The sequence below is a fragment of the Suillus fuscotomentosus genome (assembly GCF_016647785.1).
Source record: "Suillus fuscotomentosus strain FC203 chromosome Unknown F5891scaffold_56, whole genome shotgun sequence".
In the NCBI taxonomy this organism is placed as follows: domain Eukaryota; kingdom Fungi; phylum Basidiomycota; class Agaricomycetes; order Boletales; family Suillaceae; genus Suillus; species Suillus fuscotomentosus.
This window is the reverse complement of record NW_024539568.1, coordinates 222,513-240,214: the sequence shown is the minus strand read 5'-3', so window position 1 is coordinate 240,214 and position 17,702 is coordinate 222,513. Positions and strand designations below refer to the sequence as shown.

Sequence of the window (17,702 nt, the reverse complement as noted above, 5' to 3'; positions counted from 1 at the left end):
CATGGGTCATGCCAATTGCAAAGTTCTCGTCCGTTTTCGCGCGATGAAAAGGCGATGGAGCGGGTGAAGCGAAGCCTCAAGCGCTTATATCTTGTGATGCTGACTACAATACCATTAGTAACGCGTCCGACAGGAATAGCCTATGCCTTATTTTAAACACAAAACCGCGTCACAAGAATCCGGAGGCTGTCTTCTTTCTTGGGTGACTCGCGTAACAAGAATTTACGCAGCGAAATTCCTGTTCGAATTCAAAACAGTCTGCCTGATTCATACCACGCTACTACGTACTAGTACTGCATGCGATACGGTACCGAAAGAACCATTAGATGTGAGTCATCCCAAGCCCACGTCTTCTGTAAGGGCTGGGCCCGAGGTGCATAGAGACAGGTTCTTTTTCTTCTTTGCGCGTAAATAGCTTCAATAAAAGACCGCGTTTGTATTTTCCTATACAAGGCTTGTCGTTTATACAGTTTGTATGTCTGTGCTACTGTGTGTTTGTCAAGCATGTCAAGTTTGATCCAAATTATTGGCTATATGCTTGTGTGTCTGCGATGTGTGTATGGCCTTGTGTGTCCTTGTGCCGATTTGTCAATGATGTGGGAACTGTCACGAAATTGGTAGTTTGCTGATGTGTAGAGACTGTCTATTAGCGCAATGAAAGAGTCAATATTCATGATGTATCACCAAAGACAAGATCACATACCATGTGAGGGCGCGACATGACCTATTCCGTGGTACATGGCTGGAGTCTCACGAACACTGCGTAAAAATCTTGCCTGGTCGTGAGGGTCAACGAGCGGCAACAAGTCGAGCAAAGGAAATCACACACTTCCTGAGAACGGGATATGGCCATGACACAGTCAGCGTGGCTTAAGAAGGTCCAAAAACCAGATTACGCACTTCCTGAGAGTGGGACATGGCCATGGCATCGTCAGCGTCACCTAAGAAGATCGAAAGACTAGATCACGCACAGACTGAGAGCAGGTCATGTCCGTGGCACGGTCAGTGGAGCCTAAGATGATCCAAAGACCAGATCACGCACTTCCTGAGAGCGGGACATGGCCGTGGCACGGTCAGCGTCGCCTAAGAAAGTCCAAAGACAAGATCACGCACTTCCTGAGAGCGGGACATGGCCATGGCACGGTCAGCATCGCCTTAGAAGGTCCAAGGACCAGATCACGCACCAACTGAGAGCGGGACATGGCCGTGGCACGGTCAGCATCGCCTAAGAAGGTCCAAAGACCAGATCACGCACTTTCTGAGAGCGGGACATGGCCGTGGGACGGTCAGCGTCGCCTAAGAAAGTCCAAAGACCAGATCACGCACTTCCTGAGAGCGGAACATGGCATGGCACCGTCAGCATCGCCTAAGAAAGTCCAAAGACCAGATCACGCACCAACTGAGAGCGGGACATGGCCGTGGCACGGTCAGCGTCGCCTGAGAAGGTCCAAAAACCAGATCACGCACAGACTGAGAGCGGGACATCGCCGTGGCTCCATCAGCGTCGCCTGAGAATGTCCAAAGACCAGATCACGCACCCACTGAGAGCAGGACATGGCCGTGGCACCGTCAGCGTTGCCTAAGAAGATCGAAAGACCGGATCACGCACAGACTGAGAGCGGGAGATGGCCGTGATACCGTCAGCGTCGCCTAAGAAGGTCGAAAGACCGGATCACGCACATACTGAGAGCGGGACATGGCCGTGGCACGGTCAGCTTCGCCTAAGAAGGTCCAAAGATCAGATCACGCACAGGCTGAGAGCGGGACATGGCCGTGGCACGGTCAGCTTCGCCTAAGAAGGTCCAAAGACCAGATCACGCACTTTCTGAGAGCGGGACATGGCCGTGGGACGGTCAGCGTCGCCTAAGAAAGTCCAAAGACCAGATCACGCACAGACTGAGAGCGGAACATGGCCATGGCACCGTCAGCGCCGCCTAAGAAAGTCGAAAGGTCAGATCACGCACTTCCTGAGAGCGGGACATGGCCGTGGCACGGTCAGCGTCGCCTAAGAAGGTCCAAAAACCAGATCACGCACAGACTGAGAGCGGGACATGGCCATGGCACCGTCAGCGTCGCCTAAGGTCCAAATACCAGATCACGCACAGACTGAGAGCAGGTCATATCCGTGGCACCGTCAGTGGAGCCTAAGACGATCCAAAGACCAGATCACGCACAGGCTGAGAGCGGCACATGGCCGTGGCTGCGTCAGCGTCGCCTGAGAATGTCGAAAGACCAGATCACGCACAGACTGAAAGCGGGACATGGCCATGGCTGCGTCAGCGTCGCCTAAGAAGGTCCAAAAACCAGATCACGCACTGCCTGAGAGCGGAACATGGCCGTGGCTCCATCAGCATCGCCTAAAAATGTCCAAAGACCAGATCACGCACATACTGAGAGCGGGACATGTCCGTGGCACGGTCAGCGTCACCTAAGAAGGTCCAAAGACCAGATCACGCACAGACTGAGAGCGGGAAGTACATCGTAATGTCAGCTCAAGATTGCTAGCGGAGTATCAGGATGACATACAATTTGCTGGACATGAAAGTTGCGAACAAGAAGCGTTTCTGCGTCAACCTCGTGGTTGGAGTCACTGTTATAGGATCGTTTCCCCGCGCTCGGAAAGCTACGGGTGATCTGGAAGCATCGTTTGCATTCTCGACTTCTCATCGTTAGGCATCATCAGGATCTAAAAAACAAACATACTCACCATTCAGTCGAGCAAACAGTCCGCCCTCGATACTCATATTTCACAGATCTAGCACCAAGGCGATTCACAGCGCCACAAAAATGACATTGGTAATCAACCTCAGAGAGTGATGCCATATCCTGTTGAATGGTAACCCTCATCACAATCTTCGTTCCTTGTTCGATGCTCGACCAATTGTCGCTTGTGAGTAGGGTCACTTGCTTGCCCTCGTCAATGCACAGATCGTACTTTCCTTCTTCTATATACCGTCTTTGAATTTGGGCTTCAATCGCATCGCGTTCAAACAGAACTCGAAGCATGTGATTGAGTTGCTAAAGACAATTTGACCAGTAAGCTTTCACAACAACGATTTTTAGGCCAGCGAGCGGACCTGATATGAGGTACACCAGTTCACCGATATTGCTTGGTGGCGGCCTGTTACGTCTACCAGTGTCACGCACCCAGGCGCGACGCTTCCGAGTAAAGGCGATGCAGATAGTGGTGCGAAGGACTGTTCGATGTGCTGAACCTCCTCCCGCCTCCGTGACATTAGTATAAGCAGTTCGTGTGTTTCGCGTTGACTTTGCATTTGGGACGACCACTGACCATAGAGTAGTCAGCAAATGCAAGCCTCTCTAGGGGGTAGAACACAACCAAACACTCCATCAGATAACGGTCGATGTCAGTCGAGCATCCGGTGATAGCCTGTGTGACGGACGCGTATGCTAGACGACGTTTTTGCAGCTTTTTCAGGCGGACTGAGGTGTCTTCCAGCTTTCTGAGTGCGGCTCGGTATCGGGTAAATTCAAGCACACATTCATAATGGATTTACCTAGCTAAAAGGTCTCTCCGAGAATGTTCAAGAGGATCCAGGGCAGGTGGGACGTTGCACAAATGGTAGTATAGTCGATAGAGTCGCGATGTCAGGTTATCCAAGGCCGCCTTGTTCTGATCGCATCTCTGTGATGGCCCTCGAAATCCAGAAACATCTAAGCATTCGACAATCACTCACATTTATAACTTGAAGGACTCCCAACAATCCGCCAATAGCTGCGTTTATCGGAGCACCAACAAGTGGAACTACACCCGTAAAAGCCTGTACCAAGGGCAGAGCCACCTGAGCGATGTCGGAAGCTTCGCGGGCAGGGGATGCACTCCAAGGGTACACTGCAGAAGGAAAGCCGGCGGGGGGTTCTTCGAGACCTGGTTCACTAATTGCAGAAACGGGATGTGCTGGCGAAGAATTCGAAGAGTGCATTGGTGCAGGAACGGGATCAGAGATATCTGTAAGGATGGAGCTATTGCCTTCATGATCGGCGATTGTTGAGTTGCGTTGTGTGCGTCCTTGGTTTTCAGGGCGTTTCAAACGAATTGCGAAAATCTTTCCGATAGCCTGGAACAACTTGAACGGAAAAGGCATCTCAATTAGATGGTAAGGTTAGAGGATATGTGATTGTGTTTTTGCGTCTGAGATTTAGCTAGAGGATAAGTCAAAGGAGATGTAAGAGAGTGAAGGAAGAAGGAAGGCAGGAAGGCGGTTACCACTGTCAGGCCCATCACAGTAGAGGCTGATAGCTGCGCACAACACGGCCGTAGCCCAATTCTACTAATCAAATCCAGTGCGCACACTGCCAGCAGATACCGTATCTGCTGGCAGACTATACCCGCAGTAGTGACCCCCAAATAGCCGTGACTTTTTCAATGTTTGTTCTAAGACTGGCAGGAGATGGCCGATGAGTAATCCATGCTCACATAGACACCATTAAGATTGAAACAGATAATAGTTATCTTCGGGACTATGTTGAAGGTTTGCTCAAATTCTGACTGATGCAACTTTTTTAAACGACTTCTGCGAGGTGTACACGATGCTTGTCCGGGCAGTGTTCGACGGTTATCCGTATTTAACTCATCCAATTTACGGACTCACTCCCAGAGCATTCAAAGATCCCAGTCTCCTTTACGAGGACAAGTCTCTTCATGACTTTCAGCATCGCTCTCGCCATCAATTCTGCCGCATTCCTGTTCTCTTTGTTGAAATCAAATCCCCTGGTGAACTCAATAATCCCTGAGCTAGGATCGCTGCGGACAAAAGATGAGGGTCAGGTTTCGTAATGTTGAACCCATAACCACCGCACTCAGATTCAATGGTATCAGCGCCATGGGACAGAAACTTGCTTTCTATTGCATGGACAAATCAAGTGGCTGCATAGTCCCGAATTTCCAAGAGCAAGAGACATACCAATCGATTGGTGGGAGCTGGACATCACGACGGAAGCCGGTCATCGAAAGTTAATAGCTGTCACAAGTGATTTCAAACGAATGGCAGTAGTAGTTGTATCGTAAGTACTGTTGAACCGTTTTGTCCCCTGCCTGGCATTCCTAATGTATTCTGATGGATCCAGGCTGATGATACATCTGCGATGCTTTACTATTGACTGAGCACATTATATCCGTGACAATGTTCTCTTGATTGGTATGCTCTTAGGCACAGACAGCAAAGCATGCGGGTCTATTTCCATCTTGACGCCCGGTCTGATAATAGTAGTTGCATTTGACCTCTGTACCATAGGTTCTCTCAGGTTATGTGAAGGTAGCATCATTTTGATCGTGATGAAATTATCGTCGCTCACTTTCTGGTTCATGCATTCTCCCAGGCCCAGTGCTCGGTACCGAATTTTGTAGTGTCTAGGTTGAGACAAGCGAAAGACCCTTTGCATAGACTTGAACGAAAGCCATGGAGTGTGTGTCATTCTAGGGTCAAGGACAGCAGTGGATAGTGGTGAGGATTCATTTCCCAAGTGAGTATCGTGACAGCTCCACCAAATGTGAGCCAATACGCCACATGATACATGGCGCAACGCCTCTTGCGATTAGGCCATTGATGTGCACACATGATTCCAGTTGAACGTAATTCATTTACCCGGCCCGTCTTCGACTGGGCGTCCTAAATTTACAGAGACAATCAACTTCCGGTCAGTGGCGCATCATATCCACACATCATGCTAACTGGGGACACTAGCGCATTCCTTGCGTGCTTTCATAACTTCATAATCAGCGGGTCGTGGCGTCACTTTGCGTCATTCGCTCCCCATAGCTCGCCTGGACCTGTTATCCCGTCAAGCGGCAAGTGTCTTCTGACCGACCTCCTATCACATTGCCTGTTATTATTGTCGTGCACCCCATGATGTCCGTTGCACAGTCAATAAGCCATTTGACTCTGAGATTACATGCTCATGCAATCTCAACGACAGGTATCAGAGTCCCACCCCTCCAGATATAAAGGAAGTGTCCCAGTTTTTTGGGTATTGTCCATACTCCATCGACACAATCAGTTGTAATGGCGCCTTCGGTTTCTGATACCGTACCCTCCGTCACAGACGCCATTGCTGATCTCAAATTAATGGCCACAAAACAGGATGTATGTTTCGCATGTATTGTAGCCCTCGATTGTGTCCCGACAATGTCCGTTTACAGAATGGCCCTTCCTACCCATTCTACTATCCCTATTATGACCCGGAAGAGAAGTTCCCTCCGACGCAAGTCTACGGTATGTGAACGTCGTCAGTCGAAGGAGGGCTAGAACTGACATCAAAGATAGAGCACACGGATCCCGGTGCCAAGGCGGACCGTGCAAAGCCACACCTGTTGACGCCCGAGACAAATGTTAGCCACATAAGCCCCTTTATTGGGACCGAGATCTCCGGTGTGCAGATCTCCCAACTGAGCGAGGACGGTCTCAATGAGCTCGCTCTGTACGCCGCGGAGAGGAAGGTCCTTATCTTCCGCAATCAAGACTTCAAAGATATAGGACCTGATAGGCAGATTGAGATCGCCAAGTGCGGTACCCTGCATTTTTAGTGGGTATGCGTACTCATGATATTGCTTTGCTAGGCACTTTGGACGAATTCAGAGGCATCCGACCTCAGGGAATGTCAAGGGATACCCAGAGTTCCACGTCGGTGAGGCTGCTATCGCCACGGCTCTCTCCTATTCTCACCTTGGCTATAGTTTATCGGGGTGCTGAACACGACATGCTGAAGGAGGTCATATCTGACGAACGCATCAATCGCACGCAATGGCATTCCGACGTTGTCAGTACAGCCTCATTTGCTATAGCTTACCCCTTTTCTGATGTCCCCATATAGTCGTACGAGAAACAACCCGCCGGAACCACGTTCTTCTTCATTCTGGACCAGGTATATCTCCCCCCTATCATGGCTATCTGTGCCATGCCTAATTTTAGCACAGCCAGAAGTCGGTGGTGACACATTATTTGGATCTCAGGTAGAGGCATACAACCGTCTTTCCCCCGAGTTCAAGAAACGCCTTGAAGGCTTGCGCGCCGTGCACAGCGCCTTCGAGCAAGCAGAGTCCTCTCGCAGGCGTGGTGGGGTCGTCCGTCGGGAACCTATCCTGACCGAGGTAGATGACATCTCTTGCCTTTCAATATCACACATGTTGATCTCCTCGTCGTGAAGCATCCTCTCGTTCGCCGGCACCCTGTGACCGGGGAGAAAGCACTCTATGTGAACCCGGGCTTCACGCGCCGCATCGTCGGCTACAAGACGGAGGAATCTGAGTACCTCTTGAGATTCTTGTTCGACCACATTGCGAAGGGCGCGGACTTCCAGATTCGTGCGAGGTATAAGCCCGGCACTGTTGTTGTCTGGGTGGGTGGATTGCGTTTCTTTCTCGCGACTAGTTGCTGAACTTATCTCGTTTGCAGGACAACCGAGTCACTGTTCACTCTGCAACTGGAGACTTCAATCTTGGGGATAGGAGGCATGCAGTTCGCCTCACCCCCCAGGCGGAGGTTCCAACTGACGTGTAACCAAATGAGTTTCTACATACGGGCACAATGAATCTGAATTTTTGAGTGTATTTTATGAAAAAATATACAGCGGTCCTAAGTAGTACATCGCAAACAAAGAGGAAGCCCCTAGGACATCCATTCGTTACGTTCCATTATGCTAGGTGCAAACTGAAGCAAACACGTAAGACCTTGATACAACACCCTGATTAATTAGGGCTAGTAGAAAAGATTCGAGCAACGACTGAAAACTAGTTCTGCGTCAGAAAAGAATGAGAGTTGCACAGCAAGGTGTGTTTACATGTAAGAACAGGCAGGAAGATTGTATTAATTCATGTCAACAATGCAACGACAGAAAATTTTAGAAGGTGGTGTCTCAAATCGTAGAGATGGAATGGATGTTCGCCTACTGCTGCTTGCACTCTTCGGGGTTGACAGCACCGGCACTCGAGCCACCGCGGCCTTTGGGAGGGCCGCGACGTCTTGGTAACTCAACCTCAGAATCAGAGTCCTTGAAAGGGATGAGCCAGTGGGTGACGTCCATAGGTGGTAGGATCATACCTCGTCATCGAACTGGCCGTCTTCATCTTCATCATCCAGCTCGTCAAAGTCATCTTCGTCTTCATCCATAACGTCGTACTCAAGGGCTTTGCCAGTGAAATAGTCAATGGCACGTGGGATGATCTAGAGCATTTATCATTAGTCAGCAATATTCCGATATGATTGCGGGGGTATCTAACCTTCTCCTTGAGGTCCTCGCCAATCTGGTAGTCCATCTCCAGTTTCTCCTCCAGTTCAACGAGGTCCTCGTCGTCCATATCTTCACCTTCGTTTTCAGGTGGCACAGGTGGCGAGAAAAAGTTGAAAAATGAGTCAGTTGGGCGTGCTTTGCGAACCAGTCGCGTACGGTTTGTGTCTAAAGAAGATGATGAGATGCGTTCAATCAGAACACAAATGATCGTACTCTTGTTCCGTTGTTTTTTGATCTCAAACTCCTTCGTCAAGTCTTTTTCCTCTTTCCACTTAATCTCCGTGCCGATCGCGTGATCGTACACGAAGTCACCAGTATAGCCTACCTCTTCCTGATAGAGGTAAGTCTTATCAAGAACGTCATTCTCGAAGTAATCATTTGGGCTGAAGATAAAGCTGATCTTGAATCCGGGTTTTGGTGAGTCACTTGGAAGGTACGATAGCCTAATGTCAGTGAGGTTCTTGAGTGCACTAGCGTCTCGTTCTGTGATGATCTCCGAGAGTCCAACATGATTGCGGAGTGCGGTAAGCCAAAACTCTGGGATAGCTGCTGGTACGCCTTCATCACTGGGAAGTGGCGTGTATAATGGATCATCCTTCAAAGAAGCTTGACTGCCAGCTTCGATCTCCTCCGCAGTAGCTTGAGCAGCACCCGAGATAATCGCGTTTCTCCGCTCATATAGAGGTTGTTGAAGCTCGAGATACTGATAGAAAGAAAGAAAAATTAAAAAATCAGACAGCAACACGAGTCAAGAAAATAATGACGGACCTTCTTCTCAAGTTCCAGGCATTCGCGCTTGTACTGATTCTGCAGCTCATTTTGCTTGACCTGAACCCCTTTCAAGGCCTCTACACTCTTCTTCACGTCGATGGGCAGACTCTCAATATACCCAGAGCTCTTTCCGACAAGATCTGCAAGACGACCTTGAACAAGGCCCAACATCGCGGCCTGAGCACCAGTTATCTGAGCAGGATCTTCACTTTCATCTTCGGCTGGTTCATTATCTTCCGAGATGTCGGGGACTGTTGGACGCGAAAGACCAGCAGCGATTGGAGCGTGCGTCAAGGGCGTGTTCTGTGGAGTCGGTGCTGTAATATCACCATGAGCAATGGGCACGTTAGAGGACATGATGGACAGATAGAAAAGAGATGACCCGCAAATTTGTTGTCGAAAATCAGGAAACAAGCGCGCAAATGTAAAGCAAGCGGAGTTTCGGTCCATGCCGGTCGCGTCTTACAAGCATGCCAGCTCCTTCAGGTTACTGCCAACTCAAGGCATGGCATTGACGGCGTTGGCTGGTGAGGTGACATGTCAGGGGCCTTTGAGTTCCCGGGTATGATCTGCGCTATGTATTAGAACACGCTACTTACACCATATGCAGCCAATATAGACCAATCTATGCCTCGTTTCTTGCTTGATCCAGCCATCATGGCTGGTTTTCAAGGGCAGTTTGCCATGGATGGCAATCATAGTCACGGTAATTAGGTCACAAGGTTCCACCGCGCGAATGTCGCGAGGATGTATAGCCTGCACCATTTGGGTACACTCCACCCTCCGTGTTCGCATGGTTCGGCTACCAATACACGCACCACCACTAGCATCAAATTCTGCCAACAATCGAGACCATGACAGATTTGAGTCAGCTGCCTGAAAGACTTTGAAGTCAACAGTATCGGATTGGGTTTTTCATGTCCGATGTTTTGTGAGCCGCCAGAACCAACCAAGAAGCGGTAAAGTGTCAGTTTCTCGGCCACCCGCGAAGAGGATTCATGACTCAATCTATCTGGGAGCTGGCTCGTGGCGTACGTATAACAACCTGTTATTCTTCCAATTACCTGCATCCACTGACACTGGTATTTAGTAATCCTTATCCGCCAAGGGCTGCCATTACGACCTTGTTTCCATGCTTTGAATGAATACCCCGTTGATTAATTGGTCATGAGTGCTATATTCAGTACATCATCTACCTGAAGGCGTCGCACGATCTTTGGATATCCTCTCCGCCTTCACGTCACGGGGCAACTCCCCAAGATATAGTACCTCGCATATATATGGGTAATGTCCTCCCCTTCGCTGCAGTTGCTCGGATCAGTTTTTGGCTACTGTTGCCAGGAGTGCCATAATACCTATGCCGCGGCAATCTAGATAAATCTTTTGCGCGGCATGCCTTGGAGAGTATGGTGAGCGCTGAGATTAACCGAGAACCCATTGGCTAGCTGTAGTGGCTTCTCTCACCGCCACCGTATGCGACACGCTTTCCCTCCGACCTGGCCAGTCGTATTACGTCACTTTTTTTTTCTATCTCTGATTCTATCAGAAGTTAGAACGAATCAACCAGGGCTTGCTACACATCGCATTCATTCATATCATCACTTCTGCCAGCCTGCCATGAGGCTCCAGTTGACTCATTCCCGTTCATAGGATCGTCCAATCAATCCGCCGAGATCGATGGTAACTTATCGGATCGCCCATACGAGTCATTTTTTTCAAGTGGCGCATGAATTTTTCTTGAAGACGGCGCAGCTAAGAATTGAAGATGAAGTATTCTGGCAGTTGTTCAAAGGTCACCGGGGTCGACCCTACACAATGTAACACAATCCATCCCGGCCGGAACCAATGTGACCAGGGACGTGTCCACCTTTTTCGGAGCTCAAGCCCTTCGTCAAGACAATGTTTTTGACTGAGGGCTTAAGCCCTGGCCCGTTTTGACAAGTCTGATAATCGATTAGGCTCTCTACAGGTTTGCATGGTGAGGCCCCGTCAAAGTACTCCTGCAATTCTAGTGACGTTCCCTTTACGAACAGCTTTTGGTCGATTGGCTATCACGATCTCACGTGCAAGCAGATTCAAAATTATGTTTTCCTCCGCTGTACATCAAGTTAAGACGAGCAACGCCAACGACTTTCTAGGATTTCTCATGGTGCGCGTCGCGAGCCCCATTCCGATTCTGTCTTAGAGGCACCAACAGTGAGGTCAGATATATCTATCCATGTCATACCATAGCCCGGGTCACTCATTATAAGGCACTGGTCGCGTAGGCGACATTTTTAGTCCTCAGCGCTGAACCTGTCGTCATCGCAAATTTGACGCCCGGAATAAAACGCCAGCGTTCCTTCGCGCAGGTTTATGCAGTCTGCTTCTATCGTATCGGCAAGTTGCTTCTAACACCCCTAAGAATCTGTGGAACAGGTACCCATCGTCGGAGCCGTACCCTGGGTACGCAGATGAGTGTTTTTCTTGGCAGGGGTAGCCGTGCAATTTGACTTCTCCAACTCGAACTCACGCACATCCCCTATGAGCAGGCTGCAGTCAGAAACCGGATATTAACGCGTCCCACGCGGTCCCAAATTCTGCGGTTTGGGATAGCACCCGTTATTATACCCATAAATTCAGGCATCCCACGTTCGCAGCAACATCGCCACCCCCAACGTGTCCTCCACGATTGTGGGGGACAACCAATGAACTTTCCCGATCGTGTCGGATTCACTGTACACGACACATCGCTTCCGTGTACCTTGTTGCACGGTCAGTGCTCGCTATCTTCCACCCCTGTCCTCTTTACCGAAGCCGAAGTGAAATGGTGGTGATTGAATGGCTCGGCCCTTCGACATGATGCCGCTACGCTGGAAATGGTTTCATTCGCGTCGCCCAGTGAATCACGTACGTCGTACACTACTAGTACTAGTCTGACCATCGGAATTGAATTTCTTCTAGTCGTACTGATACATTATCGGACCGATGCACTAGCGAAGATAAGACCGAGTACATATTGGGGATAGAGAAAATTCCTAACCCCATCACGTCTTCGATTGCAGACCATGCTTTCAAAAAAAAATCAGGGAGTAAAGCGATGTTTTGGGCTGTCTTACCTGGACTGCTTGTATTCCTCACACTGATTGAAAATACTTCTCATCAAGAACTGTGGCTCAAACTGGGGTGACCCTGGAACCTGGGAGTCATGATCCCAAAGCGTCCGAGAAGCACGCATGAGGAGCTTCTAAATTTACGTACATATGGGCGTTGGTCCTTGATATTTTAATTTCAAGGCTCATCCAAGGTTGGAAAAACTTATCCGATACTTGCAAGTGCGTGATTCCATCGTAATTGTTCAATCGCCGCTGCGAATGATTCGAATATGGTAAAAAAGTGTGAAAGGTGAATTTTCAAGACACAAGGGAATCCAAAGCCAAAGGAGTGATCTATACAGGTTGAGGACCGTAAGGAGTAGTATTGCGAAATGGATTGTCAGATTGGAGGGTGATATCGCAGGGTATGAAAAGACAAAACGTAGGTGGGGTGGAGTGATCGAATGCCAACCATGTTCAAGGGAAAGACGCGAAGATAGGTAGTCCCAGACTGGTGTCCACAATGCAAGATGTTCAGTAACTATCTATCCCACGCAGACTGATCAGTCCGGCATTCAGTCCACGCGTCCTTGCTTGATAGTTCCCATAGGAAGGCCAAACCAGCTCTCTCCCTTGACTAGCAACTCGGAAAGACCGCAGTAGTATGCAATCATTGCGGTAAGGATGCCAAATCCGCCACCAGCCTTTTGGATGTTGAGCTTGTTTAACCAGGCACCGGCCGCGAGGAGTATAAAGGTGATACACAAGAAGAAGAGGAGCGCAATGAAGCTGATGTTACGGCGTAGCGCTCCTATCCTAAAAATTAAGGACGCATTAGAAGTTGCATAGAATCCAAAAGGCAGCGCGACGCACAGGAGCAAGAAAGTGACCATAAACCATGTGATCAGGTAAATGCCGACTGCCTGATTGAGTTCGTCAAGATTCTCTCCATATGCAGCGATAATTCCAGAGCCAGGTATGAAGATAGTGGCGTATGACATCCAGAACGCGCCATAGGATGTGAAAGCTGAGCAACAAAATAGTCAGCATTATATTCATCATTTGATGGAATTCAGTGAAATAAGTTGTGTCAATGAAGCGGCAGCTTTATTGCAGAATGTTTTTCCTGGCACCGCGATTGGTAACCGAACAACTCGAGCAGAAATAGGTAAGTTCTGATCTAGATCACATGACTCCGTCGATCGTGTTTGGGGAGAACAACATCGTCCATGATGTACGATAGCCGCGGCAGGAAAGACGCCAGTGTCAAAGTGACTACCTGTTGCACCAAATACATTGCCGCGCGGAAACTCCCACATACCCGCGAGAAGCTGAGCAAGACCACCACAGAAACAGGCCATGCCGACGACTACATTGGGGGCTACAACTCCACGCGCGTTGAGGTTGTAGAGAGAGAGAATGAAAGTCGTGGATGCGAAGGAGAAGAGACCGCTGATATAACGAGTTCAGAACGCCGGCGGGCACGACAAACACGGAGAACTTACAGTGCACCTGGGTTGGCGATACGGGTTGGGGGAGGGGCAGTGGGCTTTGTCTGCCTTTCGTAGATCTGGTGGGTGGAGTTAGCCTTCTCGACGTCAGACATGTTGAGGAAAGAATGAGCGGGCTGAGAAAGTGGGCGGTAGAGAGAAGATGACCAACGCGGACGAGGTTGAAATTCGACATCGAACCTACTATTTATTGAGCGGGAGTATAGAGTCCGAAAAAGAAAACTGACCTAATTATGTAATCAAATGGGCGGCTATTATGTTGAGTACTAGATCCGCTTCTAAGCTAACGGACTCCATGTACATAACCGCATCACTCCACGCCACTTTTCAAGGTTTTGGACGTCTTTCTGTCGCTTTATATTTGAATCTTTGCACCCATCGACGGCCGCCGAAACCCAGCATCACAAGATTGGTCCAAAGACCAGAAATACTCTGCGGTCTTGGCTTATAATTGTGATACCCCGGATTCCAGATTCACATGATCACGTAACCATATATCCTATAGCTACTTGGGGCAAGACTCGACAAAATATTGTATTTAGAGACAAAGTACCCTAGAAGCTGCACGTCGTTGAAGCGAATTACACTGGCATGTGTTCGGTCTAGGCTTATTACCTTTGATATACCCTTATGTACAAGTTTCGGCCCATCACGATTCACGATTAGTGAGTCATGGTGCTATGACAACTGATAGAAGGGTTGATGCTTTCGTGTTTCAGCTAGAAGTAATGACGAAACATTGAATCTTTCTTCGACGAAGGTACACCACCACAGTCTGCAGTGACCTACAGCGACGTCATGAGGAATAAACGTACCGGCATGTCTGCAACTCACGTCACGTGTCTTTTTGCACATGTCATACAGGCCGGCCGGCATCGAGAAGACCGGCCTTTGACGTCTTTGACACCTTGCTGGTCTAAAATTGCCCTTTAAACGCTCGTGCAACCCGACAAACAATGGGTCTCTTGTCAGGTTGCGACATTTGACCGCGCCAAGTGCCCCAGAATGGCAAGCTCATCTGACGTTCATATCGGTCACCGTAGCTGCATCTGTCATGTCCATGTCAACCCTCACAGCGCATGACCATGGTTCGACAATATCCCGGTACCATAGTGATGTACCACTGTCTCCATCATTGGCCGTGCTGACAATATTCAATGTTCCCCGTAGTGATGCAAGTTCAGCGTGACTCGGCACATTCCACTTGGCAGGGCTAGCAATCCTTACCCTGGTCGTTATCGCGACGGCTTTCTCATCTCTTTGAATGACTGGCTCAGTGATGTCAGGATGATCCACTTCCCCACTGACAGACAAGTATATAAAACCTGCAAGTCGAGTCCAGGATCCCCGACAACCCCATCAGCCGTGGTGCCAACTGCATCCGCCGGCACAAACATACGACGGAGCATGCGATAAGCCACATATAGGCCAAGAGCATATTACATATCGAAAGCTTCACCGGCCGACGGGAACGGCGTACTGGTGAGGATAATCCACTCCACTGATGGACAACGTAGGTGGAGTCCAGGATCCCCAATAATATCATACCGACTGCATTCGCCGGTGCGAACATGCGTCGGAGCGTGCGATAAGCCATGTACAAGACAGCATACAACATATCGAAAGCACGCCAAAGTTCATCCCATCTTCACAGGAGTGAACGTTCAAAACGGCCGGCGGGAACGGCGGACTGGTGAGTGTACGCCTCCATCAGGGTATTCGTAACTCCAGATATGCGACACAGAACACAGGGACATCCGTTAGACTAGCTAGTATCGTCCTACATAGAGTATCGTTCAATGGACAGAAATGGATACAAAAAAGTATACAAACGGATGCGTCTTGAGGTCATAAATACAGTTCCAGGTGCTCTTGTATATTCTACATCGTGCTATATGGACTCATCATATGTGTCTTGTTCTATCCGACTGGCCAGGAAGCAAAAACGACACCCGTCGATTCGCTGCATTATCTAGATCTGCACATAACGCGATCCATACATCCCTGCTTCAGGGAATCATCCAAACAGAATGCCAAGCGTCAGAGTAGTGAAGGCCGTCATCGATATAAACACGATGATGTACTGGGGTATCAAAAACGCTGCTAAATGCTCAGCATTACCTGTCCAGAGTACACTTGAGTCAAGAACACCTAGTAAACGCTGCTCAATATCATGGTCAAGACCAAGAATAAACAAACACTACCAGCATGGACGCAGTGGGCAAACCCGACACGAGGCTGATGCCCAAGATCAGGTCTCATCCAGCCTCAAACGTTCAAAAAGGGGACGTACATGCAGACGAATCTGAGCACATTGTTGGAGGGATCTATTAGTCCGATACGCGTGAATTGCTGGCAAATAAGGGTGCCCAGCACAGGCATCACGACGAGTCTGCCAATAGCACAACTCGCGATGGCACAAAGAGGGAGAGAACTCCACTGGTTTCGCGGGACGTTTAGTCTGGCGAGAGCAGACCCAAGCATAATCAAGCCCATCGGTACGGATGCGTTACCAATAAACGTGGACGTCTTCATAAGAAAAGCGAGTGGAGGTTGACCATCAGGTGCTGAAGGTATATGGGTGCCTGGAACCCCTGCAACAAAAAGCGCCTTCAATGGAGGAATAATGGCGATGGTGAATGAGAAGATGATCGACAAAGATGGGGGAGTCATGGCGGATCGCAAAAATCTCGAGGTCAGACCGATAAACTTCTTAAACCAATGAACATGCGTCACCGCGACATGCCCAGCGGGCAAGTTAGGAAGATCAGTAGTAGTTGTGAAGACTTTCTGGGCTTCGCCAGTCAAAGCCGGACCGGGCAGTATTGATGTAAACGAGGGAGAAGTAGGCAGTTCTTCATTCGTCGATGTCGATACTCCAATTTCTTCCTGCTCCGGTGGTTTATGACGCGTGGTGACAGAGTTCTCGTGCGTGGACGTCGCATGAGGAGACTCTTTTTCGCCAGTACTATTCTGACCGACTTCGGTATGAAGTTCCCTGACCGGTGAATGGCTGAAGAAAAATATCTGCCTGAGGTAGACGAATCCAGCAGTAAGTCTCGACAGAATCTTCGAGTGTTTGGTGCTCAGCCTCTCCTTGACTCGATCATTGTCCAAGTCAGGACCATCGTAATCCATTATAATCAACCGGTATCCGCCAAGAGGAAACAGTGTGATCTACGGACCTTATAGTGAGTGGAGGTAGCTGCATAACCGATATACTTACAGACCACACCAGCATAAAAACAGCGATGTAGCCCACCGCCAGGTTCTCATCATCAGTTCCATTGAAAGGAGCTGCTGCCATGACGCTCGTGGCCACAGATATAGCTATACAAACAAGTATTAGACTGGATGTACGGCAAACGGGCTTCAGGCGAGCTTACGTATATCACTGGTGTTTCCCCATCCTCCAACCATGAGAATTCCATACCGGAATCTGTGAGGAACCCAAAAGAGTTGCTTGATGATCCACGACAGCGTTATACCAATCAGCATATTCATCAACGCAATGATGACAAGAGGGCCTGGAAACAACTTCGGTCAAAAAGACGTAAAAAAGCACAGAATCGCACCGAGTTCAGCCATGTTAGATGAGTGGAACGATGGTATGATCGTCGAGAACATCAGGCTTGGAATCGTAACATTCTGCTGATCGATCAGTCGTGCATCCTCGCCTCAAATCAAAAAAATCTGACTATGATGACTTGCCCCATCCCGATAGATGCCATGGCGGATAATAAACCTGCCTTCGTGATTCCGAATCCGCATGCTACGCACAAGAACCTGAAGGAATGACAACGAGCGTGAAAAAAGCGCGAGGGCAACTTAGAAAAGAATCCTTACATGCGTATAAGCGGTTGGACAGAAATCCAAAGCAAGTTCCCGAAGACGATGTTGCCCATGATTGGATGAGTCGCGAGTTGTTCAACGAGTCGAAGGAGCCTGCTCAGAGACAGCCCGTCTTGGATTCAGATGGGGGAATGAAAAGGAGAAGTCGATCTTTCTTAAAATATTATGCTTAAATGCAAGTACGGTAAAAGCTTCCTTGCCTTTGCTGGCAGTTATGGGCGTAAGACTGGGTAAGATGCCATGGCCA

The 17,702-nt window shown here is 49.1% G+C and overlaps 6 protein-coding genes across 6 annotated transcripts; 1 reads left to right on the top strand and 5 right to left on the bottom strand.

Moving 5' to 3' along the window:
• Positions 1-2,428: 2,428 nt before the first annotated feature.
• F5891DRAFT_1193172 (uncharacterized protein) lies at positions 2,429-4,106 on the bottom strand (the record flags this gene model as incomplete). The annotated part of the gene is made up of 7 exons (XM_041367689.1): positions 2,429-2,461; positions 2,527-2,659; positions 2,708-3,018; positions 3,078-3,287; positions 3,341-3,464; positions 3,519-3,646; positions 3,699-4,106. The coding sequence occupies 7 exons, from the start codon at positions 4,104-4,106 to the stop codon at positions 2,429-2,431; spliced, it is 1,347 nt and encodes a 448-aa protein (XP_041221950.1).
• Positions 4,107-6,023: 1,917 nt separating this feature from the next.
• On the top strand, positions 6,024-7,517 carry F5891DRAFT_1193171 (uncharacterized protein; the record flags this gene model as incomplete). The annotated part of the gene is made up of 9 exons (XM_041367688.1): positions 6,024-6,104; positions 6,161-6,233; positions 6,285-6,522; positions 6,578-6,645; positions 6,695-6,777; positions 6,832-6,882; positions 6,935-7,108; positions 7,165-7,356; positions 7,413-7,517. The coding sequence occupies 9 exons, from the start codon at positions 6,024-6,026 to the stop codon at positions 7,515-7,517; spliced, it is 1,065 nt and encodes a 354-aa protein (XP_041221949.1).
• On the bottom strand, positions 7,448-9,375 carry F5891DRAFT_1247450 (NAP-domain-containing protein; the record flags this gene model as incomplete). Its single annotated transcript, XM_041369836.1, has 5 exons — positions 7,448-8,007; positions 8,058-8,180; positions 8,237-8,412; positions 8,461-8,950; positions 9,016-9,375. The coding sequence occupies 5 exons, from the start codon at positions 9,373-9,375 to the stop codon at positions 7,903-7,905; spliced, it is 1,254 nt and encodes a 417-aa protein (XP_041221948.1). The 3' UTR covers positions 7,448-7,902.
• Positions 9,376-12,267: 2,892 nt separating this feature from the next.
• F5891DRAFT_1054623 (Gpr1 family protein) lies at positions 12,268-13,935 on the bottom strand. The gene is made up of 4 exons (XM_041362624.1): positions 13,598-13,935; positions 13,372-13,544; positions 12,966-13,119; positions 12,268-12,908 (listed from the first exon to the last, which is right to left on the bottom strand). The coding sequence occupies exons 1-4, from the start codon at positions 13,696-13,698 to the stop codon at positions 12,668-12,670; spliced, it is 669 nt and encodes a 222-aa protein (XP_041221947.1). The 5' UTR covers positions 13,699-13,935; the 3' UTR covers positions 12,268-12,667.
• Positions 13,936-14,838: 903 nt separating this feature from the next.
• On the bottom strand, positions 14,839-15,490 carry F5891DRAFT_600627 (uncharacterized protein). Its single transcript, XM_041372427.1, has 2 exons — positions 15,437-15,490; positions 14,839-15,383 (listed from the first exon to the last, which is right to left on the bottom strand). The coding sequence occupies exon 2, from the start codon at positions 15,219-15,221 to the stop codon at positions 14,886-14,888; it is 336 nt and encodes a 111-aa protein (XP_041221946.1). The 5' UTR covers positions 15,222-15,383; positions 15,437-15,490; the 3' UTR covers positions 14,839-14,885.
• On the bottom strand, positions 15,312-17,508 carry F5891DRAFT_1247442 (auxin efflux carrier; the record flags this gene model as incomplete). The annotated part of the gene is made up of 9 exons (XM_041369835.1): positions 15,312-15,686; positions 15,725-15,754; positions 15,808-15,841; positions 15,897-16,780; positions 16,830-16,933; positions 16,990-17,130; positions 17,179-17,251; positions 17,302-17,389; positions 17,450-17,508. The coding sequence occupies 9 exons, from the start codon at positions 17,506-17,508 to the stop codon at positions 15,621-15,623; spliced, it is 1,479 nt and encodes a 492-aa protein (XP_041221945.1). The 3' UTR covers positions 15,312-15,620.
• Positions 17,509-17,702: the final 194 nt, after the last annotated feature.

What these genes read in the sequence shown, in the direction of transcription:
- F5891DRAFT_600627 (XM_041372427.1), bottom strand. Translation starts at nt 15,221, where the DNA reads ATGTTGTATGCTGTCTTGTACATGGCTTATCGCACGCTCCGACGCATG.
- F5891DRAFT_1054623 (XM_041362624.1), bottom strand. Translation starts at nt 13,698, where the DNA reads ATGTCTGACGTCGAGAAGGCTAACTCCACCCACCAGATCTACGAAAGG. An exon ending in ATCGCCAACCCAGGTGCACT is followed by an intron (nt 13,545 to 13,597) that starts GTAAGTTCTCCG and finishes TCGTTATATCAG; the next exon opens with CGGTCTCTTCTCCTTCGCAT. An exon ending in CAATGTATTTGGTGCAACAG is followed by an intron (nt 13,120 to 13,371) that starts GTAGTCACTTTG and finishes TTTGTTGCTCAG; the next exon opens with CTTTCACATCCTATGGCGCG.